The sequence below is a fragment of the Haemorhous mexicanus genome, chromosome 28 (assembly GCF_027477595.1).
Source record: "Haemorhous mexicanus isolate bHaeMex1 chromosome 28, bHaeMex1.pri, whole genome shotgun sequence".
Classification (NCBI taxonomy): Eukaryota; Metazoa; Chordata; class Aves; order Passeriformes; family Fringillidae; genus Haemorhous; species Haemorhous mexicanus.
The window spans coordinates 1,628,536-1,656,509 of NC_082368.1; the positions used below are offsets into that span (position 1 = coordinate 1,628,536).

The 27,974-nt window shown below is 47.9% G+C and overlaps 1 protein-coding gene across 7 annotated transcripts; it reads left to right on the forward strand.

Moving 5' to 3' along the window:
- On the forward strand, positions 1-27,888 carry MAP3K14 (mitogen-activated protein kinase kinase kinase 14). 7 transcript variants are annotated; one of them, XR_009489638.1, is made up of 17 exons: positions 2-159; positions 7,693-7,965; positions 8,506-8,575; positions 10,664-10,874; positions 10,989-11,585; positions 12,609-12,746; positions 14,834-14,963; positions 15,629-15,760; positions 16,177-16,281; positions 17,355-17,518; positions 17,868-18,018; positions 18,630-18,980; positions 20,208-20,314; positions 21,888-22,032; positions 22,562-22,662; positions 24,354-26,915; positions 27,102-27,888. XR_009489638.1 is itself a non-coding variant. In XM_059869540.1 (16 exons), exons 2-16 carry the CDS (start codon positions 7,713-7,715, stop codon positions 24,516-24,518), a joined length of 2,817 nt encoding a protein of 938 aa, XP_059725523.1. In that variant the 5' UTR covers positions 1-159; positions 7,693-7,712; the 3' UTR covers positions 24,519-27,888. The 7 variants fall into 7 exon arrangements, 3 of the variants coding, with proteins under 3 accessions (XP_059725523.1, XP_059725521.1, XP_059725522.1); XR_009489636.1 differs by having other exon boundaries at positions 24,354-26,862; positions 26,942-27,888; XR_009489637.1 differs by having other exon boundaries at positions 24,354-26,835; positions 26,942-27,888.
- The last annotated feature ends 86 nt before the right edge of the window (positions 27,889-27,974 follow it).

A 27,974-nucleotide genomic window follows, 5' to 3' on the forward strand; every position in this document is an offset into this window, starting at 1 on the left:
TGTTCGGAGACAGGGGGCGGGGCCATAGCTGGGTGCCGCTTGTCAGCGAGCGGGAGCTGCCGAAGAGGCCTGAGGGGCCGCGCCGGGCTGTGCCGGGCGGGCTGAGCAGAATCGCGCCGGGCTGGACCGGGCTGAGCCGAGCCGAGCCGTGCCGGAGCGGTAGGTGCGGGCCCGGCCACCGCCGCGGAGACGGGATCCGGGTCCGGGATGCGGCATTCGGGCTGGGAGCCGCGGGGTGCTTCTGCCTGGTAGGGCCTGGCGGAGCTTCCGCGGCTGCCGGCGGGAGCAGCGTGTGAGGAGCCCCGGCCCGGCCGGGGGCTCCGAGCGGCTGATGGGCTCGTCGGGCCCCGCCGCAGCCGCTCCCTCCGCGGCGCTGTGTGTGGGTGTTCGGAGCTGGATGTCACTGCTGCCCGGCACCTCCTCGAGTCTGCGGCTCGCGGTGCCCCGAGCTCCCGCTGCCCCGGGCAGCCCGGCTTTCTGAAGTCCCGGTGCCCCTCAGTGCCCTTAGTTCCAGGTTCTGGGGGCTCCCGGTGCAGGGACTTCGCTGATCCCTGGCCCTGGAGAGGGGAGAAGGAGGCAGGGATGAGCTCAGCTCATCACAACACAACCGAGCCGGACCTTAATTCACCTGACCCACCGGTCCTTTTCACTCCCAACGTCCCTTTGACACAATAAATGCCTAACTCCTTTTTTTTTTCCTTTTTTTTTTTTTTTCTGGCAAAAGGTTAATATGTTTCTTTGCTGATTAATAAGTTGCTGCTGTGGTTGATCTCAGATGCTTCCTGTCAGCTTTAACTGGTTACATTAGAAACATGTGTTGAGTGCTCTGCACATGTAGGACACAGCAGTCTGAAACCAGCACCTATAAACAAAGTCTGAATTTCTTTTTCAACTGGCTTTCTAAATGCTTTTATGAGTAATAATTCACGCTTCTGTGCTGTGACATTAGTGATAAGAATAGCTGAATTGAGTGTGTCTGTAGTGAGCTGCTTTATTGCATTTTACCTCAGTTGATGTCTGTTATTGGCATGGCCACTGGATTCCTTGGGAATGAGTCACTTGCTATTAACTATTAAATTTTAACTGTATTAAGAGACTGAATCTTGTAGAGTGCTGTGAAGGAGCATAACAAACAAACATAACTGAAAACCTAAAGGGTTTGTGGGCCCTGATCCAACACCACTGGAGTTAATGAACTTGAAGTTAATGAGTCTGTCCTGAGTTTTCTTTCTGTGTTAAACGGGAGAGGGAAGAACAGAGCTGTTGTAGCAGTGATGAGGTGCTGAATTATTATTATAATTGCCAAGAGGATGGAGGCAAAGTGACCATGAATCAGCTTTCCTTCTGTGACTTTTGGCCTTTGCTGGCAAGTGTCAAATGAGTTGGTAGAGACAGAGGGATCGAGGCCTGGAGGACAGAAAGATTTCCAGGTTCTGAGATGAGCAGCTGGCTGGAGTAAAAGAGCCCTGAGCTAGGAAGGGGACTGGAGATGATGGGAGAGGGAGATGAGGATGCATGGAGGGACAGACACCTGGGAATTGCATCTGTAGGAGAGTGGGATTTGCTGATCATGATTTAGTGACATCAGGGCCCTGAAGAAAATGGCCCTTGTCTTGCCTAAAGGCAGTTCTGTTCCACAGTTCATGTGGGAGTTTCTCATGGGAGTCTGCTCAGGCTGGACAGTTAGAAATCATCCCAATCAGTTCATATTTTGATTTTATAGTCACAACTGAATTGCCAGGACCAATCATAAATTAAGGTCATGTAGAACTGCTTCTATCAATACTAAATTTAACTAAACTTTTGAGTTGGTTTTGCCAGTAAGGCATCCCAGCCTTACTGCTTCCCCATAGATTTACATGGGTTTTATAAATATGATTGAAATGTAAAGCTGCAAAGCAGTGTAAAGTAACAACTGGTGACAGCTTGGCTCCACCTGCTCGGGCAGAATTGATTTTCAGGTGTGTCTGTGGTGGCTGCTGGAGGTTGTCCCTTTAGGTGCTTTATTATATCATTTTGTTGTAGTTTAGGAAATAACTTCATGAGTGGGTTGTCAAAGCCATGATGTTGTTAAGTGGCCTGAGAGCTATGTGAGAACAGCTGGGAAGCAAATCCTTACCAGGCTGAAGTTTGTTCTGATTATTTCTGTTCTCCTTGTTTACAAAGGGGTTGGAAAAAACTAGCTATTCTCTGAGTGAATGGGCTTGTGGCAGTGTTTGTAAACTCTGGTCAGGTGGTGGTGTTCATATCTTTGTTCAGGACCATGAAAAGAATTGTCCAGGGGTGAGCTGTGCTCGGTCTGTCCTCGAGGAAATGAGGCTAAAGGTGTGTTTAGGTGCTTTTAGAAATCTGCTGATAATTAAACCCAGTCAAATATTTCCCTGCAGATTTTGTAACCAAACTATTGCAATATCTTAATGTCTGGTAACTAAAAAAAACACAACTGAGGCTCATTATCCTGGTGTTTACAGTAAGCAACACCAGTGGCTGAAAGAGGATTTGGGAGTATTTACTATCAAACCACTTTAAAGAGCATGTTTACACACTGCCTATCGTTTGTAATGTGACGTGCTCCTACATGGGGCTGATAGTGCAGTGCTTCAAACAGGGAGCTTGTGGTGCTGTGGGAGAAGGTTTTCAGCTTTCCCTGGTGCTTCTCAGGTGAATCTGTGGATCCACATGGGAGAGACCGGAGGGGATTGTGCAGGAGTCCCTGGAATGGCTGGATGGGTCGCAGTGGTTGTTGAAGGGGAGGTGAAGGCTGAGAGCTCCCTGGAATAGCAACTGCTGCTCTGACTCACCAGGATTTTAATCAGTCAGGCATTCTATTTATTTTCACTTTGGAGCCCTTAGATACACAAGGGAAGTCTTTCCCCCCCCCCACCTTCGACATGCTCACTTAAAGGAGCATTAAGTGTGTTTTGAGGTCTGGGGGGCTGTTGAGTGCTACAATGGGTTTTTTTAAGTCCCTTCTGACACAAACTGAAACTTGTCCTGCTGACAGCTCTGAGCAGTTTAAATCTCCACCCAGGCCTGGGCTACAGTAACAGGCCTTAAGCTGCCTCAGCCAAAACCGGAACTGTCTGAATTTCAGTTCCATCTGAGACGTGTGCAGGCCAGGGAGCCCATGGGTGGCATCCGTGAGGCAGGGATGAGAGAAGAGCCAGGGATGGAGGGCAGTGGTGCCCAGGGTCTGAAGGGCTTGTACAAATAATTATGGAATGGTTTGGGGTGGAAGGGACCTTGGAGTTCATCCAGTTTCACTCCCTGCCATTGATAACGACCACTATCCCAGGTTGCTCCAAGCCCTGTCCAACCTGGCCTTGAATCTTTTATCTATATCCATATTTATATATCTTAAGTATATATGTATACATACATGCCTTTGGCCCCAAACCAGATTTTTAATGTGATCCATCCATGTTAGAAGTATAACAAGTATTATCTATTTTTTTTTTCCTTTGGAAGAACCTGCTCCTTGACAAGGTTTGATGGCTTTGCACAAGGATTTTGTAGCTAATACCCTGTGTAGGTTCTTTTGGCTACAGACTTGGCACTTTCTGCCATACTCACTGACAGCTGTCAGCACTGGAAGGTCCCCAAAAGGTGTGTGGTGTTCCTCTCAGTTGCCATTCCCTGCTCTAGTGATGCAGAAATTCCTGGCTCTTCCCAGCTGTTGCTTTGTTGTGGTGGTCAGCAAAGCAACATGGCTAAAAATGCTCCTTGTGTTTGATCAAACCAGCAGCAGCTGCAAAGGCAAACCTGAGTTAGTGCTCTGTGCACAGAGCTCCTCTCCATAAGGAAGTGGGAAACCTCACTGAGACAACATAATTTTTTATCTTCTTCTTTGCTTTCAAATTAAATGTCAGTGTGAAACTGCTGCTGAATGGGTACACTCAGATGAGAAGAAATCTCCATTCTGAGAAGTTGACTTAGGAAACCTTACATATATTTTAAAGCTCTTCCCCAAGTCTTTTTTGACCAAGTGTATGGGCTGGTCCACAGAGCATTAACTGAAATTCTGCCAAAAGCCATTGTCCAGGGGGATGGAGCCAGGCATACCAAGCAGGGTCCCATATTATGGTGTGCTGTGGAGTGGTGCAGTGCTGGAAGGTGTTTGCATGGCTCCTGTCCAGCTCTGAGTTTCTCTCACAATGACTTAATGACACACAGAAATGCTTTTTTAAGGTCCCTGGTCCAAACATCTTCAAGCTGAGATGGAAGAGCTGAAGAGGGACTTTAGAGAAGGAAGGAGGAGGTTTTAAAGGAGCAGAAAGCACGTGGTTGTGTCTTACATTAATAATGTTTGAGTATCTCATTAGTTCTGACTCCCTTCAAGTCTCAGGTGACCTTCTCCAGTATTTTAGTTTCTCCCACATGTTGGCTGAGGAGGAGCTGCCACCAGAGCGGTGCCTTCACAGCACAACTGAGACTGTTTGGCTTTCATTCTGTAAAAACACACTTTCTGTTTTACAGCAGTGGGAACTAACATTAGTTAACCCAAGGTGAGTAAACCCTTAGTGATGATAAGGAGCAAGCAGGCTTTAAGCTGGTATCAAAAGCCCATTGTGGGTTAGGAGTGCACTTTCTACTCTTATCTCCTGCATCATTACCTGACTTCCCCTTTCTGCCTTGAAAATGAGCCCATCACATGTCCACAGAAGGAAGAAAGTCCAGGATATGGAAATCAAGAATTACAGCTGTATCTAAGGGAGCTGGCTGAGGGAGAGGAGAAGCAGCTCTGGGTAGGGCACAGGCAGCCTCCAGCTCAGGACCATGAAGCTCCCTGTGCCCTGTGTCTGTACAGGATGCTGTGCTCACCTGGAGCTTGCAAACAGACAGGGGAGCTGCAGCTCCAGAGTGTCTCACATGGGTAAATCCTGCTCTTAGTGGCTTCCTGTGGATCCTCAGGTGCCCATCTGCTGCTGCCCAGGCTCCCTTTTATCTGGAGCTCCCCGAGAAGGGCTGTGGGGTGGCTCTGGGCAGAGGCTGAGTGCCTGGGTCTGAATTCATGGGACTCAGGAGCTCTTTGCACCTCTCTAAGCCCCCTTCCACGTGCACAGAGATGAGTCAGGCCTGTTCAGTTCTGAATCACAGAATCACTGAGCTTGGAAAAGACCTCCAAGGTCATTCAGTCTAGCCTTCAACCAAATCCCACTGTGCCCACTAAGCCATATCATGAAGTGTCATGTCTGCTTGGTTTTTGAGCACCTCCAGGCATGGGGACCCCACCAATGCCCTGGCAGCCCATTCCAATGCCTGACCAGCCTTTCAGTGAAAAAATTTTCCCAACATCCAACTTGAACCTCTCCTGACACAACTTGAGGCCATTTCCTCGTGTCCTTTCTCTTGTTTTCTGGGAGCAGAGCCCAACCCTCAGTTGGCTTCAACCTCCTCTCAGGGAGCTGTAGAGGGCAATAAAAGTCTCCTGAGCCTCCTTTTCTCCAGGCAGAAGCTACACTTCAAAAACTATTTAAAAATTCTGATTGCTTATTTTTAATCACAGCTTCTGCCCACCGTGCTTTGCTGTACACACCATAAAAGTACTTGGCATTTGACTTTTCCAAGGACTGAAAATTGTGCAGCAACAGTTAAACCAGGCTGGGCATGCAGGTTCTGGTCCTGCACAGCCCCACAGACCTGAGTCACACATTAAACTGCCTGAGCTCTGCCCGGGTCGAGGCCATTGCTCACAATTGCTGTCTCGGTCTCTTTGAGTCTGCAAGTGAGGTAGAGCTTTGTTGACTTTAATCTCAGTTATGTTTCCTTGTTGTCCTCTAAAATGGCAAAGAATAACAAGGACTTGCAGTTTTGTTTCTCCCCTGTCTCTGTTCTCCTTTGACTCAGCCAAGGAGGGACTTGTAGAATTTTGTATTTTTTGCTGATGGGGATTGGTTTGCCCTGAAGGACCTTGAAGGTGAGGGGAGGGCAAGGAGAGACAGAGTTAATGCAAGTCAGGAGAGAGTGAGGATAAAAATAACCCTGAACTTGTCAGTTTGGTCACTGGTGGCTGGGTTAGTCATCTGGCAGGCTCTGCTCCTGCTGCTCCAAGGGATTATTTTACAGCACTGAGAATTGACATAATTTCTGTAGAGGAGAGGGAGCGGGACGGCTGTAATGAGTGGGATACTGTCATCAGCACTTCTTTTGCACAGCAGCTGTTCTCTGTTTGGCCACTGAATGTGGTCATTGTTGACTTTCCTTGTATACCTGCCAGGTTGTTAGGTGACTCACAACAAAAAGGTTCATGCACTTGGCTCCCAAATGCCTCCCCTTTTCCTTGGTGGTCCTTCAGGCATGAAGCACCCACTCATTTTTTTCATTTTCCTGATTCATCTCTGTTGCCAGGGGCCTGTTGGAGTAAATGTCCTGTTGCCCCAGGCAGCTGCTCAGGGGAAAAAAGGAAAGAAAGAAGGAAAAGGAAAAGAAAAGGGAAAAAAAAAAAAGAGGAAGAAAGATTAGTGCAGATTGAAGATGATGAGCACCAAGGTGTGCTCCAGCAGTGGTGCTAATGCCTGATTTCCTGGCCTCTGTTAAAATGTCCCTCCTTGTCCTATCCTGGGTTTGTGCTACTTAATTCCCCTCTACATTGCCCAGAGTTTCTGAACTTCCCTGGGTTGTTTAAGGGTGGAAATGTTCATTTTAAGGTTTTACACTGGCACAAGGAAGGGGTCCCTCCACTTAAGGGGCAACAGAGCACATTCTGGTTTGTAAGGAAGCAGCTGGTTTGACTTCTCCAGAATCCAAGGCGAGGGGATCCAGGGACTACACCAAAGCTGTATTCCCCAGGGGCTCGTGCTGTAGGAAACTCCTCACTCTCCACATTGCAGATTTTCGCCCCTGGGTATCCCCATCCTGTCCCTCAGTGCTTTGCTTCCATGCTGGTTTGTGATTCCCCCTTTTCATCCCCAGCTCTCTTCCACCTTCCCCTGTGCTGCCAATTGGCCAAGGTTTGGAGCTCCATTTGTGTTCCTGGTGAGCTCACACTCTGTGCTGATCCCCTCCCCAGCTCTCAGGAAAAGGGCTCTGTTCCAGCACCATCACTGTCCTCTATCCCACACCAACTTCCATGGATCCTGACTCTGTAAGAGCTCCACTTCTGATGGACTTGAGCAAGGATTGCAGAAGTTGTTGATGATGTAGAGGAAGGAGGGGAGTGAGGGAGGATCTGTGGATGGGCAGGTTGGCTGTCAAGCCTGGCTTCATTGAAGGAGGATGAGGAATGGCTTTGAGGATGACTGTGCACAGGGGAAAAAAGGAATTAGCTGGGTTTATGGCCATTCATGTGGTGTGAGAGCACAGTGTCATTCCCCCCAGGTGCACTCTAGGAGAACTTTCATATCTTCCCTTTTTCTGGGGATGAATATTCTTCCTGTTTAGTGATATGGGAGTTCCTTCTTCTCCTTGGTTCCACTATTTATATTTAAGGGAATATACCAACAATTAAATTTCTCTGAAACCTGTGTAGTTGCATACTTTCAGTCAGAGAATGTTGAATCTTCAGTTGCCCAAGTCAGAAATGGAGGACTGGTACTCCAGGGTTCTTCTCCAGCTCAGTACATGGTCAGGACCTTGATTTGAATTATTTATTGATTATGATACCTTCAGGAGCCTCCTGTTTCTCATGAACTTGAAGCTGCTTCTGTCGATGAAGGATGTTGACAAGTGTTTTGTTTTTCTGTTCTTGCTCAGTGTCTCCCTGAAGCTGGGAAATGGCCGTGATGGGAATTGCATGCCAAGGAGCTCCTGACCCAACTGTCAAGCACAAAAAGGAGCTCACGGCCACCGAGGGGCTGAAGGAGTCAGTGAGTGAAAAGCAGAGCAGTGTTTGCAAAGTAGAAGATTCAAAGAAGGACATCTTTCATAGTCAGTGGAAAATCCTGAATGATGTAATCACCAGAGGAACAGCAAAAGAAGAAACAGAAGGAGGCTGTGCATCAATTTCTATTATTGCCCAAGCAGAATGTGAGTAGCAGGGCAGGCTGCGCTTCATTGAGAAAAAGGAATGTGTAGAGAGGGATGAGATTTCACTCCCTGGGCGCTCCTGGAGAGCTGAGGCCACATCTATTTGTAATCCCAAGTGGGGTGGGGCTGATGACACATCCCAGACTCTATTTAGGAAGCTCATGAAATCTCCTAATAATGTGGCTGAATAAAGCATAAATAACAGATCAGTATGAGGCCTGTGCACCTCAACCAGGTCTGTGTCCTGAGGGGTACCTGTTCTTAGCTGACTTCTGAAAGGGCTTTAAAAGAGGGGATAAAGAGGAGGAAACCAAAGTAAAGCTGCTATCTGGGAAAGAGCTGGGGGATCAGGAGATAGCTGGGAAGCCTCCTAATTGTGGGGGAGGAAGAATGCAGTGTGGGTGGTGTGGCATGACTGTGCAGTGATTGTTTGGATCACTCATTTAGCACAGTGATAAAGCTGTTTAGGTCCAGTTGTTACTAGGAGAGACTTTGCCTGGTTTAAGACAAGTGATGATCCTGGTTTTATTTTTCCCACAGGTGAAAACAGTCAGGAGTTCAGCCCCACTTTATCAGAGAGATCTTTTATTGCCCACAGTAAACGTTACAGGTGAGAGACCTCTTAATACAAACACCCCCCTTCACTGCTGTTTTCTGACTTTCCATGTCCCAAATCACCCTGGCTCTCTGCACTTAAAATATTTTCCCAAAAGCACTCCTGTTGGAATTAGCTCTTCAGTCTGAGGCCTGGTAAGAATGTGTCTTTCCCAAAACATCTTCCTATCAGGAAAAAATACAAGTTTAGGCACAGACCACTCAGAGCACCTTGCCTTATTGGCAATGCCTGCAGATTTACTGCCCTTGTAGCCTTCTGGCTGTTTCTGGATGGTCAAATTTGTTTTGAAATGGCTGATTTTTTTTTAAGGTTCATAGGCTTGAAGTAGAAGGATCCAAGGAGAAATTTTCAGTCTTTTTTAACTGAACTGTGTTGATGCTTTTGAAACTGTTACACCATCTGCTGAAAAGCTGTGTGAAACCTGGGTTGCTGCTAGAAGGAGTCCTCAGAAAAGGGAACAGCTTAATTTCTTGGAAGGATAAAAGGGGATGAGAGAACCTTTGCTTAATGACAGCATCAACAACAGAAGTTGTGAACAGAGAGAAGCTGGAAGTGCTAAAAGGGACAGTGACACTTGTGATGGACAAGTGGAGGCCTGGGAATTGCTTTTCTGGAGTCAGCTGGGAGTGAGCTGCTTGTTCTTCATGAAGAATATCTTCCTGTTTGGGCTCATCCTGGAGCTTTCTTATGCACTGGAGCCCTGTCAGGCAGCCCCAGCACCCTGAAAGGGGTGACTGGGGTACAGAATCAGGTGCTGCCTGTTTCCTGGTGATGTCAGACACCTTGTGGGGTGTGTGGTTTGACACTGCCCAGTGGCTTTAGGATGTGGTCCCATGGACCATCTGAGGAAGGGCAAAGTGACCAATTTCTGAGGGGTTTTATGTTGGGTCTGGGGTTTTCTGGGATGCACACCATCTGTGTATTCAGGCTCAAGGCACTGTGCTGATGCCATCAGCCAGAACTCTACTTATGGCATCTTTTAGCACTAAAATACCAGGAAAAGATGGAGAAAATGGCTGTGCCCTGCATCACTGATCAGGAAAGGCAGAGAAATGTATCAGAACTGTTCTGAGTCAATGGGACAATTGCTTCATTTGAAGATTAAAAATCTTGTTTTCTCTTAGAGCTTAATTTAAATAATCTGACTGCTATCGTTGGCATTGAATCTGAGAATCACAGAATGCTTTGAGAAAAGAACCTTAGGGACTACTTCTTTCTGACCCTGAGTAACTGCAGGCAAATATTCCTCTTGAGAGTTCATCTCTTTGTGCAGACCCCAGCTGGAGTGTTGTGTATATCTGTGCACATTCTTAGAAATCATGTTGTGGTATTGGGCTTTACAAGCCAGTATATTTTGGCTTTTTGAAGCTGTTTTAGTTGAGTGCTCTTAGTCATCCCTCTTCTCTGTGCAAAGCTCTTTTCCTTTAAATTAGAGCAGGCATTGATATTATGAAAACATATATTAATTTTAATAATTTTTTAATAGACTGCATTTATCCATCATCTCTCTGTTCACTAGAAATCAACCACAAACTGTCTCAGAGCAGCCTGGAGACATGCAGTGCCTTCCCCTCTGCTTTGCTAAGTTCAAAAAAGAGACATAAAAGAAAGCTGGAGAGGGACTTGGACGAGGAGCTGGAGTGACAGGACAAGAGGAATGGCTTCCCCCAGCCAGAGGACAGGGTTAGGTGGGATATTGGGGAGGAATTGTTCCCTGTGAGGGTGGGCAGGCAGTGGAAGGTGTCTCTGCCGTGGCAGGGGTGGCACTGGGTGGATTTTAAAATCCCTTCCGACCCAAACCATTCTGTGACTGTACATTCCAGTCTTGTTCTTCCAGAATTTGTAAACTCTGGGTCACTTATATGTTTTGCTTCCCCCACACCCCCACATTTCTTTTATACAATGCCAGAGATGCTGCTGAGCCTGGACCTTCAACTTACCCCTACCAGAAGGCATGAAGTTGTGTTTTAGCTCTCTGTTGAGTTAGCCAAGTTGCTACTATTCCCTCTGTGGGTTGGAGGTGCCACGTGAGCTGTGCTGGCACTGCCCCATCTCAGAGCCCTGCTGTGCTCTGCTTTCCAGCAGCCGCTCGGACAGCCTCGATCACATCCCCAACAATGTGGCCCATGCCACGGAGGGCAGGATGGCACCCACCTGGAGAGGGAGGCACCGGGGCAGGGCCAGGAAAAAAAGGCACAAGAAAAGATCCAAGCTAAAAGGACAGCCTGTGGCTGCTGGCAGGAGAAGTCCAAGAACTCCAGAACAGGAGAGCTGCACCCCAATTCCTGTCCAGGTGAGAATCTTCCACCTTCCTTTTGTACTGTCCCTGCAAACTCCTAACAGCTCTTGGATGAATTTTGGTGTCTGTACTGAGGTTCCTGCTCAGCTGTTTGGTTTTGTTTTCTAGGAGGATGAATCCCACCAAAGTACTCTTTACAGAAACAGTTTTTGGGTTCCTGAATTTAACAAGGACTTGGGCTATGATCCACTGTCTTTTGAGAAGCCTGCCCATGCCCCTTTGTCCATGGGCAAACTCCATTCCCCAAGGAGCCAGTACAAAACTGAACTGCACAAGCTGATCAGCCCTATTCAGTGCCTTAATCATGTTTGGAAACAGAGGGACACTGTTCCCCAGCCTGAGACTCTCCATCCTTTTCCCTACAACATCCTTCCCCCCCACTTCCCACATGTGGACAATCCTCTCCATGCCATGAAGCAGAATGCTCTGGACACATACTTCCATGGGGACCTCAACTATCAGGACAGCCACTTATCTGGCCTAAACTTAGAATATAATTTCACCAAATGCATCAACCAGTCCGTGCAAACCAGTTCAGACAAGCTTTCTGTGGAAGAATATTTGGTAGATGCCTTGAAGGGGAGCGTGAGTTTTGGTGAACCACAAAATTTAGCCAGCCTGGCCAAGACGTGGAGAGGAGGTGGGCTGGAGCTGAAGGAACAATTCCATGAAGCAAGTGAAAATGAAGGCGTGCTGCTGAACGAGGTGATCTGAGCCACTCTGGGGTGTGGGAGGGAGAGTTTCTTCTGGGCTTTGGGAGAGGGATAATCTGCATCCATGTCCTTGCTTCTAAAACTGTGATTTCTGAATGGTTCTGGATCTGGCTGGAGCTGCCAGATAACAATGCAGAGTTGTTTTCTGCAGGAATTAAAGCCCTGCCTGTCTCAGACTGCTGGCTCCATGCTGTGCTCAGTCACCAGACATGCAGGCCTGGCTCTGAGCAGTGGTTCTGTGCTTAGTCAGTCTTCAGCCATGTCCTCTGTTTGCTGGGGAAGAGCCCAATCTGTTCAGCCAGGCTGCAATATTTATTGGCTCTGGATGTGCTGGAGTGTGACAGAAACCAGGGCTGGGTAGAAGGGGAGGTGCAGGAGGTCAGTCTGTGCCTCTGCTGGGACCAGAAGCTCCAGCAGCATCCCTTGCAGTGTCCCACAGGGCCTGGGCACAGAAATGCATTTGAATCCTAGGGACATGGTTCACTTCTGAATTCAGTTCTCTCTCAACGCTTAAAGTCCTCCTGGAGGACTTCCCTGGGGTCAGTGTGACCCTGTCGGTATGGTCTGTGGAGTTCAAGGTGTCCCATACCTACCTGAATGTGTTCACACTGACACCTAAGGCACAGTCTCCATCTACTGACTGCAGAAAAGCTTTCACAGTGTCTGCATTTTGTCATAGCCATCTGGGTTAGTTGTAGGGTTCAGCTTTGTAGTTATGTCCTGCATGAGAAGAGGGAACACAGAGCTCCAAAGCCATCCAAGTCCTGGTGGCCTTTCTTTACAGCAGTGGGGTGCACTCAGTTAGATCCAGCAGAGCCCACAGAAATCAGGTAGGTTCATCCTGTGTGGTTTAATTTCAAGCCTGTGACAGAAGTAATCTTGTACTGAGATTTCTGGAGAGGTGCTGTGGTATCTGTCCTTGTGCTGCTTTGGAGAATGATGATCTCTGTCTGTGCAGCTCAACATTTAAGTGTCTCTTTCCTTGCCTCATCTTGTTTTCTGTTTGGACTCCTAGAAGCTGAAGCCGGTGGATTATGAGTACCGAGAAGAGGTTCACTGGACCAAGTGCCATGGTTCCTTGGGCATTGGCTCTTTTGGGGAGGTGTACAAGATAGAGGACAAGCAGACAGGATTCCAGTGTGCTGCCAAGAAGGTAATTCTGTGTGAGAGAAGGACACAAGACAGCACATGGAGGGAAATCCCTTCCCTCTTTAGGACTTTGTTGTACAGTCACAGTGAAGTGCTGCTGTTGTGTCCAAAGAAAAGCTCGGGGGGGTGGCAGACAGAGAAGCAGGTGGAGGACCTGTATGTGCACAAGGGCCAAGATCAGCAGCAAGAAAAAAGCTCATTTGGCTTTAAAGTGTGCTGAAAGGGATCCAGGGTGCTGAGGCAAGAGTAGAGCTTTCTGAATGATTGTGAGTGACTGCAGGGGAGCAACAGCTGTGTGGGTTGTCTGTTACCTGACTATTCTTATCTCAAACTATGTCTGGTGCAAGTGGTTACATGGCAGGTATTTATTTCCCTGTTGAAAAAGGAATAAAGTAGGAAAAACCCAAGGCAGTCAGTAGGATCTGAAAACAGAGCTTTCATCTCCTCGGTGTCAGCTGCAGTGCTGGCACATTGTTCTGAGGTGATGCTGCTCCAGATGCAGCAAAAGATGTGTGTTTTTCCAGAAGCTGGCACTATAATCTGTTGTACTCCAGGGTATGCCACTGTCACATAATGTAGGAAGTGTGTGGAATATAATTTGGATCAGGACATTGATTTGTGGGCTGCTGTGGGGGCCTCAGGGATGCAGACAGAGGGATAATGCAAGGAGAGGAGGAAAATGTAAACTATTTTATTTGAACTTCCACTTGAATACTTTCGTCACCCCTGTGAACTGATGTTTCCCACATTACTTCACTAGAAAACTTTGTGTGGGAAGTGTTTGCCTTGAGTACAAAAATGTTATGTGCAAAAAGAACCATAACTTTCATTTTTCAGTTTAAAATGTTCATTTTTCCCCCATTTACACTGGGCCCAGCTTGCTGTGCTCGCTGGGGAAAGATGTAAGAGGCAAGACAAGCCAGGGTGTGTATTTATTTAACCATTTCATAACCATTCATTTGTCAGCTATAGAAACAAACATCTCTCAAGCATGTAGAAAATTAATTCCTGTTCTGCATCCTCACAGTTCAGGTGTGAAATCTTGTGGTGACACAACCAGCTTGTTTCCTGTCAGTGTGTAGCTGTTTAAATGTATTATCCATTTGGCAAATCCACAGTCTTGGGAGAAATAGCTGTTCCTTGTGGGGTGTATTTTCAGGAAGGAAGATGGTTGTGCTGAAAAGGGAAACATGAAAGTAGGAGAAACTGAAGTCTTTCAAAATGTCATTTCCCCCCACTAATTACTGAAGAATAAAATGATGTTTCTTTATATCAGAAATGCATCTTCTTAGATCACACTCTGAAAGCACAGAGTTCTAACATGCAAATTGGACACTGCCTTATTCTCTGTTTAATTTTCTGTGGATAACCAGTTCCTGCTGCCTCCCTGTGACAGGAGGCCACTACCTCACCTTCTTTCACCATACTTGGTGCTGGAAGCACCTGCTCTTCAAATTCTTGAGATGAATGAAAACCAGCTATAGCTGGATTGCTGACAGAGAAGAAGCATGATGCATCTTTTTCCCACCAGAATCTTCATGACTCATGTTTTCCTTCTGGACTTGAGCAAATTCTTTTTTTATTTAGTTTGGCTGAACTTAGCGAATAAAGTTCTTCTTTAACCATTTGCAGGAGGAGCACCACCTAACGAGATGATCATGCAGATCACTGCTAGTGGACATATTTTGTATTCCCTCCTGTTTTGGGGGAGTTGAATTTTTGCCAAGTTTTGCACCATCCCCAGGGGTTTTTTTTCCCTCAGTTGTCAAAATGATCTTTTTACTGAGACAGAAATTACCTTCCTCCTGAAGGGTACCTGTCCTCAGCTGTAATCTGGAGTTATTGCAAGCTGGCATCTCTTGTGATGAATTTTCACTTCCCTTAAACATTGAGGGTTCATCATCCGAACCGTTCCCACTTCTGGCTGCACTCCCTGAGTTCTATTTGGGAGTGTCACAGAATTAAGTTTGGAGGAGACCTCTAAGACCATCAAGCCCAGTTAACCAATCTCTGCTGTGCCACAGCCACCAGAGAGGGACAGTTGTGTGAGGCTCCAGCCCAGGAGTGGCTCAGTTCTCCCTGTTCCTGTAGGTGCAGGTGGAACACTTCCGTGCCGAGGAGCTGACGACGTGCGCGGCCGTGACCAGCCCCAGCGTGGTGCCCCTGTACGGCGCTGTCAAGGAGGGTCCCTGGGTCACCATCTTCATGAAGCTCATGGAGGGTGAGCAGGGGACCATGGAAGCACCACTGGGACTGTCCAGTGCACATTGACCTCCTTTTCCTCCTGCCCCAGTAGGAATCTGTTATTTCTTCAGTGCATCCAGGATGTTCCTGATGTGGATTCCCGAGTGGGTTGGGATGGGTGTGTGTAATCCCTGCAGTGGGCTGTGGGGGGAATGATTCCCAGCCCTGCCTCGCTCCAGTTCAAGGTGTCTCTTTTTCACAGGAAAACACAACTGGGGCTGGTTTGTGCTACCTGGTGGTTTGCAGGACACCAGTGGGGCTCATTGCCCTGCCTGTCTAAGCAAATCTCAATGATTCCATTGTCTGGTGCTCTTTTTCTGGCCAGAGCCATGGAAAACAGGCTGTGAAGAATGAGTGGTGGTCAGTAACACCTAGAAATGCCTGTTCTGATCACAGAGCACTTGCTTTTGCTCCAAAGCAACACTGTTAAACTGACACTAAGCAAAGACCATATGAATAAGGCCTGGTTTTGTGGGCAGCAGAAACTCTGGGTATAAACAAAAGGAACTGAGCCATGTGTGGAAGATAAGTGCTGTCAGACCTGGAAAATCTCATTTTTTCAATGCAAACCACCAGAAATGCTAATGGTGCTGGGGAGAATTTAAACATAAGATAACATGGACTCCCTGAATTCCTTCCTAGGTGGCTCATTAGGGCAGCTCATTAAACAGAGTGGCTGCCTGCCAGAGGACAGAGCCCTCAGCTACCTGGGCCAGGTGTTGGAGGGTCTGGAGTATCTTCATGCTCAAAACATTCTCCATGGAGATGTCAAAGGTAGGAAAGTGTTTGAAGTACCTTGTTCTTCCCTTAGAAGAGGCAAACTGCTTGGAGATTAAATTTTGAGATTATTTACTGAAGTTGTGGGATCTATTTACTAGATTTTCAGATCTATGCTTGAAAGTAGAGTTTCCCTTGGTTCTAGACTGCTGGAAATATCATATTTGTCACCTCTTCTTGTCACCCCATGGGTCTGCCAAGCTGCTTGCCCAGGCTGGCCCACCACCAGGCTAAAAGAATCTCCAGGGCAGGTAATTGGTTGTTTATAAGAGATAATTACAGCCCTGTACTAGCTTAAGCCAGTGACAAGAGAAATAAATCCTTTGGGCTTAGAAAACTGTAGTTGTGTGTGCTTTTGAGTGTTTTCCCATCTCCTGATGCAGAGGAGACTAATGGAGCCCTTCTCTTGGCAGCTGAGAACGTGCTGCTGTCGGCCGATGGGAGCAGGGCCCTCCTGTGTGACTTTGGCCACTCTGCTCACCTGCACCCAGATGGGCTGGGAAAGTGCTTGGTCACAGGTGAGGCTTTGCTGCTGCTCTTCTGAGGAATTGCCCTTCTGACTCATTCTCTCTCATGAACATTTACATGTGGCTGATTTGCAAGCAACTGCTCGGGGTGTCTCATTTACTGGTATTACTGTGAGGCATCCCACTGACAGCCAAAATGACCTGAAATTTGGGAGGTAATGGTCTTTATCTCCCAGGCTAGAAGGGTTTTTGTAAGATTGTCAGCATGCTGCATTCAGTGTTTTGTTCCTGGAAGAAACCACACTGAAAATTTAAAATCCTACCTAGACTTTTGTAACCTCACTAAATAGTGGGGAAGAGTCCTGATCTCCACTAATGCAAAATTCCTTTTTTTTTTTTTTTTTTTTTGACAATTAAACTTAACCATGTTTCCTCATGCAGCTGTTGAAAGAGAAGGGTATGTTTTCTAAAGTCAAGCTCATGTTTTGCCTCCCAGATTTGCTTGAAAGGGAAGTTTAATCCCTATTCTGTGTATAAGGGATGGGTCTGAGAGGGAACAATTTCTGAGAACACAATGCTGCTTTTTTGGTTAAGGTGGAGCCCTTCCACTATGGAGAAAAGCTGGGAGAGCTCAGATTGTTCAGCCTGGAGAAGACAAGCTCAGAGGAGACCTCAGAGCCCCTTCCAGTGCCTAAAGGGGTTCCAAGAGAGCTGGAGAGGGACTTGGGACAATGGCCTGGAAGGACAAGGCAAGGGGGAGTGGCTTCCCACTGCCAGAGGGCTGGGTCAGATGGGGTATTGGGAAGGAATTCTTCCCTGTGAGGATGGTGAGGCCCTGGCACAGGGTGCCCAGAGCAGCTGGGGCTGCCCCTGGATCCCTGGCAGCGCCCAAGGCCAGGCTGGATGGGGCTTGGAGCCACCTGGAGCAAGGTGTCCCTGCCCATGGCAGGGGGTGGCACTGGATGAGCTTTAAGGTCCCTTCCCACCCAAACCACTCCATCCTACAAAGCTGACATGTCTCACTTTAGCTGACAAGAGAGAGATTCTGCCTTGGGCCTCCTACCAGTGGCACTGGGGCAGTTCTCTTGCCTGCATGCAGTGAGTTTTCTCCTGGCTGGGTTTAGGGAACTACGTGCCTGGCACAGAGACCCACATGGCCCCCGAGGTGGTGATGGGGAAGCGCTGTGACTCCAAGGTGGACGTGTGGAGCAGCTGCTGCATGATGCTGCACATGCTCAATGGCTGCCACCCCTGGACCCAGTACTACAACCACCCTCTCTGCCTGAAGGTGAGTGACCCAGCCTCTCTGCAGGTGAGCTGCCAGAGCTTGTTACTGCTGGCCAGGGAGCACTCACCTCGGGGTGCATGGCTGGGAGCCAGCTGGGCATCTGACAGGATAGCAGCCTTGCTCTGGGAGCTGAGCACTCCCTGTGTTTGCTCTGCTTGGGCTGTTCTTCCATGCCCTGCTCATGACTTGGGTGTGACTTTTGAGCCATTCAGCTGTAATAAAATTACTGTTCAGGCCTCACTTAATGCTTTCATTTCAGTTGGAAATGCTGTCGGGGTGGGAAGAACCTTCCTGAAATCAAATTAAACCTCTCTGGTCTAACCTCTTTCACTTCCTGTTTGTTACACAGATCGCTAAAGAGCCGCCTCCTCTGAGGGAAATTCCACCTTCCTGCAACCCTCTCACTGCTGAGATTATTAAACTGGGGCTGGAGAAGGAGCCTCTGCAGAGGGCATCTGCATCAGAGCTCAAAACTAAGACCAGCGTGGCACTCGAGGAAGGTAGAAATGTCCTGATGTAACTGATGCAGCTGAACCTTTGTATTCCCATTGGGAGAGCTGCTGGTGCTGCTCCTTTTGGAAGGGCCAGTCTGTTTTATTGTCCACTATATCATTTTCACAGCTTTGATGCATATTTTGGGTTGATGGCTTTTGCCTGCAGCCGAGTGTTTGTCACCCAAATAAATGATAATTTCCTGTGTGCTGTCACATGCTCTTCTTCCTTCTCTGCTGAAGGAGGTGAGCTCTCTGTGGGTTTGTTCAGAGGCTGTGCCTGGGCTCCTGTCAGCTGAAGCATCAGCTGCACCTGGAGAGCCTGGTGTGTAGCACCAGGCAGGTGTGCAGGGCTTTATTGCATCCTTAGCTGTAACTCATACTTGTGGTTCAGTCTTGCCCCTGACACATCACTAATTTATTTCAACTTAATTCTGCTGAGTCGTTCTGTAATACTGCAAGAATTTGTGGAGGTGATCAGGTTTTATCTTTTGAAGAAGCTGGGTTTTTACAGCAAATACACTTCAAAAATTCTTACAGGGAAGGAAAACTTTTACCTCTTTTATTGCTTTATTTGATAATGTTTGCATTCTTCTTTTTTTTTTTTTTTTTTTTTGTAGTGGGAGGTGTGAGAAGCCCCTGGAAAGGTGAATACAGAGAGCCCAGACATTTATCTTTGAACAAAGAAAACAGTGCCCAGACATCCCTGTCCCCCACAGTGAGCCCAGTTTCTGAGATTGGTTCTGACCCAAAACTGTCAGTCAAAGTTTCCTGTGGCAGCCCAGTCCTACCACCTCCATCTCTGGAGCAAACAGAGGAGGTTGAGGGACCCCACTGGAATGAGGGCAAGGAGTTACCTGAGACCTGTGATCCCCCACCTCTCTCCTCAACTCCTCTGCCCCTGAAGAGCTGCAGCCACATGGAAAAAGCCACAACCATTTCAGAGCAAGAACTTCAGCAGCTGGAAATTGGTGAGCGCTGGGCTGGGGGAGGAATTCAGCTCTTTTTGCTTGAGAGCGAGCTAAAAATACAGCTGCTTTCTCTTGGCTTGTTGACAGTTATTTTTGGGTTTTCAGCTTGGATGTCATTTTGCTCACAGTTCCTTTCTCGTTACACAAATTGCTCAACCTTCCTTCAAACTACTAAAACTAATAGTTCTTAACCAATTAAATGTGCCACAAAGGGAGTGAACAGAATTTCCTTCCTCCTGAACAGGGGGGAGCCTTCTGAGAGAGGTGCAGGAACCTCTGGGAAAACAGCCTGTTTCAGACTTGTGCTTGTTTGCACTGTGTAAACAGTGTCAGAATTCCAACTTCATCTGCAATTTTAGGTTCAAACTTTTTTTTTTTTTAAATTGAGGTAAGCCAGGATAAAAATAAAGGAATGGCAGATGTCAAGCAAAGCAGTGCAGTTAAAATCAGCCTGAAACTGTTTAGTTCTGGGCGTTGGAAAACCTACAGCCATCAGCCAAGGAATTTGGTTACAACAGCAAACCAGAGTTTGAAAACCAGCAGTAAATTCAGTGTGGAAATCAGTGATTTGTCCAGTGCCATTGCCCCAGTATAACTCTAAATTTCACTTTTTTTTTCTCCCATATTTTCTAGTCTTTTTGAGTGAATTGAAAGAAATTAGGAAGAGAGTGATTTGAATTGTAACTGTGTCGGAAACAGAGGAATTTTAGGGCTTGCTGATGGGCAGCTTCTTTCTCAAATGGCTTTGGGCCTCAGCAGCATTGTAAGAGCTGGTTATGTATGGGGTATCTGGATATTATCAGGAATTTTTGCAGTATTTGTAAGTACTTGTATCCAGATAAGGGAGTACAAACCTGCAGATACTTGTGAGAGCTGAGTACATGAGTTTGACCTTTCCTGATAATGTGGATGGATCTCAAGTGACATCTCACTGGAGACGTAATGGGCAAGAACTGGTAAATTTGGGGTGCTATTTTGCATATTGTTGCACAATCCATCCCCTCTTGGCTCAGTTTCCCTGTGTCACAGTGCTGACTGTGGCTTCTACATGGCAGAGTTGTGTGTTGGGCTCTGCTGGCACCAATATGAATGTTCAATAAATATTGCTGAAGAGGCTTTGGGTATTAATTGCAGAGCTGTGGTTAGAGCAGGGAAGCATGGAGGGAAACACTGGAAATGTCTCCCTGAAACACTGGAAATGTCTCCCTTCTCTTCCTTTTGCTGCAGAACTGTTCCTGAATAGCCTTTCCCAGCCTTACTCTCTGGAAGAGCAAGAGCAAATGCTTTCGTGCCTCAGCATTGACAGCCCCTTTGTGTCAGATGCCAGTGAGAAGGTGAGTGGGGATGGCTGGGGGTGGCTGGCTGGCCCCCTTGGCAAAACTGGGAGCTGTGACCAATGAAAATCTGGAATTTCCCACCTTTTCAGCTGCTTTCTGACACCCAATTTGCTGGGAAGAAAGTTTTGCTCCTGCACAGTGGGGTGTAGCTGTGCTTTTCCCTGTCCAGCATGGATCCTGTCCTCCAGAGGCTCTCCTGTGCTGTATCCTCACCAGAAGCTTCAAGTAGATACAGAAAATCTCAGCAGCCTCAATCCTGCCTGTGCAGAAGGGAGCTGGGGAAGCAGTGATGGAAGTAGGAGCTGCACCAAGCAGCTGTGCAGGCTCTTCTTCCTGGCCAAGGCCACCAGTGGGAGATTTATGGAAGGACCAGGAAAGTAGGACAGGAAAACAGAGACTCAAATCTTGGATATTCATTCCTGGATCCATTCTCCATGAACTTCTTGTAACTTCATTGATAGTAATGAACATATAGTCCTGGTTATTTGCCAATTTCAATTAGGTTGAAGTTAGTTCTCTGTGGTGTTCCTAAAGTGGGGAATACCAGTGAGGAACACTGAATAGGCCTTGTTGGACCAGGGAAGGACAAAAGCCCTTCAACCACACTTTTCAAAGACATTGAGTCCCCAGTTTGTGCGTCCTGGCATCTGCAGGAGTCGGTTCTGATTGGGAGCAGCTTTGTGTCCAATTTCTGTCATTCTTCTCAGTCTTCCAGTGTTTTTTGAGGAGGACTGAGGGAGTTCTGCACAGCTGAGCTGTTGACACACACAGTGTGCAGTGTGGGATCTGACTCTGCTTGGTTTTTCCCTCTAACACCTACGCCATACCTTTAACTTGGTTTTGACTGGTTCAGACCTCCGTGCTGGTGTCAGATTGGCTGGGACAGTACAGACCCTTCCCAACAGTGCAGCAGCAGAGGGTCTGTGGCTGGTTTTGTACAGGTTATTTGTCGCTATCGAACACGAAAGAACCAGACGCACACTGCTGCTCCAAGGTGAAGAACAAAAAGGGAAGTTTATTTTCTGACTCCAACATTTATAGTTTTCCAAAAGTGACAGTGGATTGGAGGGTGACAGTGCCACCTCTCCAATGCCACTGGGCAAACCAACAGTCCATCAAGTCTCTCCTCCTCCATAAAGGAATGCAAAACAATGTGTTATCTCCAGACAGTGTGTGATAAAGTTCTCCACAAGGAGGTAAACATCAGAAGGCTTAGAAAATCCTAGAAAATCAGGGCAACAGTTATTGATTTTCCTGGGTGTTTCTAATGTCAGTAAGTGGCAAATATTTTAACTGATGCTTAATTCTCCTGCCAGTCAGTACAACCTCTCTTTTCTTATCCATCTTTTCAGCTCACTATTGATTTAACTATTGAGGATATCTGATAATGTCTGCACACTGTTGCACTGCCATCTATTCCCTTTCCAGATGGCACATAAATGTTGTCTGAGGCCCAGCCTTAAATCCCTGTGGATTTCCACCTTTTTCCTCCTGACCTTATTTTAATGCTCCTCTCCTGCCAGCTCATTTTCTTTCAGAACCTTAGACAAACTTATGCTTATTCTTGCAGAACTCCATGAAGGCTTCTCACAGCTTGAGGGACACCATGAGCTCTGGGATCCATTCCTGGAACAGCCAGGCAGAGGGGCAGAGCTGCAGCTGGAACAACCTGCTGAGCCGCAGCCGGCACACGGACACCCCCAGCTGCTTCAACGGTGGGTCTGCCTTCCACAGCAGGCAGAAGTGGCCAGAAATCATTTTCTCACTATCTAGACCAGCTGGATATGGAGTTTTTGAACTCCTTTTGTCCCTTCAGTTGCTGTGCCAGCACAGACTTCCCTAAAGATGGGTTTTGAGGAGGCCCGGTCTGCCCCAGTCACAGATGGGTCTGTGCAGTAAAATCCAGGGAAGTTTCTGAACACACACAGAGCCTATGTGCCCTGGTTCAGGCAGCTTCCATGTGCAAGGAATGTTTTATAACCACAAAAATCTACCCAGAATTTTGAGGGCATATTGTGCAAATTAATACATCCCTTCAGCTGCTTTCTTGCTAAATGCAGCTCTGCTCTGTGAGTCATTGCTGTCTGCAGCAAGCTCCATGCTCAGCAAAAGACCTACATAAATTAAATCCTTAATGACAAAAATGAGCTTTTCCCCATGTGTGTGCCTTGTCAGTCAGTTTTGCTGTGGACTGTGAGGTCCTTGTGGCTCAGCAGAACTTAAAGAACCTCTTGTGCATTCCAGGAGTGAAAATCCAGATCCAGTTGCTAAGTGGAGAAAATTTGCACATCAGGGATTTCCACAGGACAAAGGTGGGAGACATTGCCACGGGGATAAGCAGCCAGGTGAGACACAGACTGGAGTTCAGTGCATCATTTGAGGAATAATTTCTTCCCTACTGCAGCCTCTTAAGCCCTGAATGCCAGAGAGACCCAGGAGTGGTTCAGGGGTCCTTAGAACACCTGTAGAAGCAGAACCACAGTGTCTTCTGCTGTTGTGAGTGTGGTACCAGAGGATGTTTTCTGAATCACAGAATCATTAAAGTTGGAAAAGACCTCCAAGGTCATCAAGTCCAACCTTTGACCAAATCCCACCAGGCCCACTAAACCATATTTCCAAGTGCCACATCTATTCGTTTTTTGAACGTTTTCAGGGATGGTGATTCCAGCACTGCCCTGGGCAGCCTATTCCAATGCTTATCCACTCTTGCAGTGAAGAAATTTTCCCTAATATCCAGCCTAAAACTAGCACCAAACTTGAATTGTAAGCCAGTGCCAAATTGTCAGTGACCACAGGGATCTATATCTTAGAATATAGAATATAGATATTCTGTGCTGCAGCTTAAAAAAATCCTTCTCCTCAATTATAAACTCTTTTCCCTTTCCTTGAAGAATCATATATAGCTTTTTCATCATGAGCAGTAGCATCAGCTCAGGGAGATGAGCTGTGTTTGGCTGGGGTGCTTCCAATTTGTTCTGTTGGAAATGTTGGCACACTCCTGTGAACCTCACTGTGGGCTGCTTTGGCTGTTCCTGAAAGAAACTCTGGAGTGTCTGTGGGACTGTGACTCATCTCAGTGTAAAATGGGATCTAAAAGATCTCAGTGTAAAATGGGATCTAAAGATGTTGCACCAGTCCAGAAGATATTGCAGTGGTGCTGGTTCTCTCTAGACTACCTGTTCTTGTGGACATCACAAAGCAAAATACCTGCAGAGGAGCTCAGGTGCCCAAACATGGGCAGCTCAGGACCCCCCCAGCCATGGCCCAGAGCTCAGGGAGGCACTTTGGTGTGGGGGTACTCTGGGTCTGGATTGAGGGCACTTGAGGCAGTAATTCGTGTTTGGACTCAGGTGTTTATTATTTCTTATCAGTAAAACAGTCTCACTGCTGTGAGTTTGGCAGCTTTTCATTAGAAGGCCCAAAATGGCCAGCAATCTCTTGTTACAAGGTCTTTTAAGACTAAACTATCCAATTAAGAACTGACACCTAGATTATTTTCCCTTTTAACCCAATAACTGATCTCAAAGAATTGCAATGCAGAATTTTTGCCCAATTACAAAATGCCACCCAAACCCATGAAGAAGGAAGAAGCAGCATGAAGAAGAAACCCAGGACAGCACCCTGTGCCCTCCATCTTGCTTCCATCCACCACATACTAAAAATCCCAAATCCTAAATTTCTCACCAAGTGATACACCTACACTGCTCTCTATAATCTATTTCACACTTTTGTGGATTCCAGTCTATTTTGAACTCTGGGAAACTTACTCCATGAATGAGAGTCAAAGTCAGTGCTCCCCTGCGGGTAAAGACACTCCAGAGCAGACAGAGAAATATTCCCTGTGCCCTGGGTTTGCACACTTTGGCAGCAGGGTGGGCACTGCCCAGTCCAGTTCTGAGGTGTTTCCTTATGAGAGGAGCTCAGGATGTTCCTGCCAAGCACGAGCTCCTCCCTGGGAGCTGCTCCTGCCTTGGAAACCCGGGAGAGATGGAGGGGACTGGAAGTGCCACTGAGCTCTGTGTGTTCTGCTCCCCAGATCCCCGTGCCTGCCTTCAGCCTGGTGACCAAGGAGGGGCAGCCTGTGCACTACAACATGGAGGTGCCTGACTCTGGCATCGAGCTTCAGTGCACCCTGGCCCCCGACTGCAGCGTCAGCTGGGCCTGGCGCGTCAAGCACGGCCAGCTGGAGAACAGGCCCTGAGGCCCTGCCTGCTTTGGAGGTTTGCACCTTGTGAAAGGAGGAATTGCAAAGCTTCTGACCTCCCCTGCCATGGAGCACCAAGTGCAGTGGCTGCTGTTTGTGCTGCAGCAGGATCACAGCTCACTGCCCTCTGGCCTCGCTTCTGTTGGCTGCTCTGATCCACTTCCAAGACATGTCCTGAGCTTAGATATTCCCTGGACAGTGGGAATTTCTTGTTTTGGGTGTGTTAGAGCTTGAGAATGGTAGGTGGAAATTCCTCACTTCTCAGAGGAAGGAGGTCATGCTTTTCAGGAGAACAGGGCCATGAGAACTCCTGCTCCTGCTCCAAGGTGAGGTCGGTAGTGGCTGGGCTTGCCCAGAGGAGGAGCTCGGGTGCCCTCAGTATACCTGGGGTTGGTTGTGCCAAGGAGAGCTGGCTGACTTCTTTCCAGCTGGAGGAAAAAACATTTCTGCAGGCTCTGGGGAGCATCATCTCCACCTCAAGCCTTTAGCATGGGGAGGATCCACAGCAGTCACTAGCTGGCTCTTGGTTTCACCTCCCACCCTTCCCCGCAGTTGCTTCATTCTTGAATGAGAAAAGAACTTTGTTCTCAGAGAGAGCTTTGCTTGCAGCTTCCACCTGCAGGTCTCAGAGGAGCTGGTGCTCTCTCTGGTGTCCCTGGCAGGTAGGGCAGGAGAAGGGTACAGAATTCCATGGTGGGAGGCTGGAGGGGTTGTTCCTCCATCCTGTGCCCAGCTCTGATGTGGGACTTCACGTGTGCTGTCCCATCCTTGGAGGAATAAGGGACATCAGCTCTGTCAGCTGTGAGAGGACTGAATTTTATTTCACAGTTTCTAAAATTCTCCTTTTCAGCTCCCAGTCTAGCCCAGTGCCCCAGTTCTGTGAGCTCAGCCTGGCCTCACAAGACTTCCCACTCCTCCCCTCACTTCAGACTGGGTTCACTGAGTGGGATGGGCAGCTGGGCCTGGAGTGCCTTAAGCTTTAAACTGGTTTTTTTTACTGATTTGTGAATGTTTGGAACATACTGAAACCTCACAGGTCAAGTTCAGGTGGGTGGGTGTCGTTCGCCCTTCTCCACCCCAGAACAGATCCTGAGGGAGGTGTGAGCTCCCACTGTGCTTGTTCAGGGCTGTGCTTGTTCCAGGCCTGGCACACCTGGAAATCACAGTCCCTCCCTGTGGATGTGCCTCTCCCAGAGCTCTGTGGCTGCATCTGAGCAGGAGTTCTGCATGCAGCCTGGGCAGAGAAGCAGCTCCCAACAGCCAAGGTGGGCTCTGCCAGGTCTGTGCTGGTCTGGGAGACACAAAGGGGCAACAGTGCTGGCAGTGTTCCCAAGGGAAGTTCACTTAGAAAATGGGTGGGAAAAACTGAACTCTGAGCCTCCCTTTTTGAGGAGCAGCACTCCTTAAACAATGGATGCTCTTTCCCTTTGGTCTCCCAGAGCATGGGCTGGTTTTGCTCCAACAGACAGTGACATCCCTGATCAGAAAACTCAAGTTTGTTATAAGAATGATGTCATAAGAAAGTGGAACTCATGAAGAAAAATGAAACCTGTCACCACTTTGGGTATCGTTTTTATAGCACTTTTTGTTCTAAACCACTTAATACATTGTCCAAAATAGGCACCTAATTATATCTACTATGCCACATTCAGAGTTTTTTTAGTCAATAATTAACACATTATGCACATGTCTTCCAGGAGGGAGTGGGGAAAGGGGGAGGTTGGCTCGATTGCTTTTTTCAGATGCCATAAACTACTAAGAGTTTAACTTCTGGAGGAGGAGGGATCAAAGTGCCTCTTCCAGGGCTCCCAAGAGCTCCCAAGCATAGGTTCAGTGCATGCCTGGCTCCTTTCCTGAGCTTCCTCTAAGGGGACAGGAGGAAAACTTGGTTGTTTTTGTGAGTGTGTGGTGATGTTTCAATCCCAAAACATCGTGGGCTCCATCCCAAAGGCTGCACCTTGTGCCTCTATCACCTGGGGGATGCTCCCCTGTCCTGGTATCTAGTTCCATGCCTAGGCTTTGGGATTGAGCCCTGGAGCAGCAGGGAGGGAGCAGCAGGACTGTCTGCAGGACTCCTGGGCTCTGCATCTGCAGCATTAACCTGAACTCAAGCCACCTGCACAAGGGCAGGGAACCCTCATGGCCTGGGATGTCCTCACAGGGCCCAAGGAGATGTCTGTGTTCCCAGACCAATGGAGATCCCCTGGCCCATGGAGATGTCCGTGTTCCCCACATTCATGGAGATGTCTGTGTTCCCCAGGTCCATGGAGATGTCTGTATTCACCTGGCCCATGGAGATGTCCGTGTTCCCCAGGTCCATGGAGATGTCTGTGTTCCCCAGGTCCATGGAGATGTCTGTATTCACCTGGCCCATGGAGATGTCCATGTTCCCAGGTCCATGGAGATGTCCATGTTCTCAGGTCCATGGAGATGTCTGTATTCACCTGGCCCATGGAGATGTCCATGTTCTCAGGTCCATAGAGATGTCTGTATTTACCTGGCCCATGGAGATGTCCATGTTCTCAGGTCCATAGAGATGTCTGCATTCACCTGGTCCATGGAGATGTCCGTGTTCCCCAGGTCCATGGAGATGTCCGTGTTCCCCAGGTCCATGGAGATGTCCATGTTCCCCAGTACCCTCATAGCAGCATTAGCCGGGATTCCCCCTCTTTGTTTTGTCCAAAGCCTTCAGTCCTGTTTTGCTGCCACCACAAGTCCCCAAGTGAGACTGCAGGCTCCCAGCCCACGAAGCTTGGCTGTGTCACTGCTCTCAGGCTGGGATGTGGTGTCACTGTCCCTGCCTGGGGACAGACACCTCGGCAGCCCCACATACCACTGGTGCCTTCCCAGTCCCTGAGCTGGGGTTCTCCTCTGGGATGATCTCCAGGCTGTGCTGCCATCCAGCCTGAGCTCTCCCTGGCTCTCTCCTGCTGCCAGGACAGTTTCCTCTTCCCTTGGCTTGTCACTTTGCTGTGACAGGCACAAACAACCCGGATTCCAGATGAAGGCAATACTGACAGCAGAAAGTCGGGAAAGATTTGCATTATCCTTGTTCAAATTTGGCTGGAACTGTCAGGTTTCATAACGAGTGTTTAGGACAGAACCCCAGCTCAGGGTGGGGAGGACAAGTAGGAGTGATAAACACAGATGGCTCTTGTTGTGCAGCTCCTTCTGGAAGTCTGGAAAAATCGCTGTTGGTGAGGCGAGGTGGAGCTGAGGATCTCGTTGGGATGGGCAGTGGGGGAAGGTGCTGGAACAAGGAGCTTGTATGGAATGAATGACACTTTATAAAACTGTGATTTCTTGAAGTTAACGTTTTTGACCTGCATTTTCACAGGGAAAAAAAAATAAAGCTAAAAAAAGAGAAGATTTTGTTCGTTGTTGCTGCTGGTGGTTTGATGTGCTGTCCCAGAGAACAAGATGGTGATGCTGAATGAGATATTTTCCAGGAAG

Coding starts and splice junctions, on each gene's coding strand:
- MAP3K14 (XM_059869538.1), top strand. CDS start 7,713: ATGGCCGTGATGGGAATTGCATGCCAAGGAGCTCCTGACCCAACTGTC. Junction 16,282..17,354: donor GGGAAAGTGCTTGGTCACAG/GTGAGGCTTTGC, acceptor GGCTGGGTTTAG/GGAACTACGTGCCTGGCACA. Junction 22,663..24,353: donor CCACGGGGATAAGCAGCCAG/GTGAGACACAGA, acceptor TCTGCTCCCCAG/ATCCCCGTGCCTGCCTTCAG.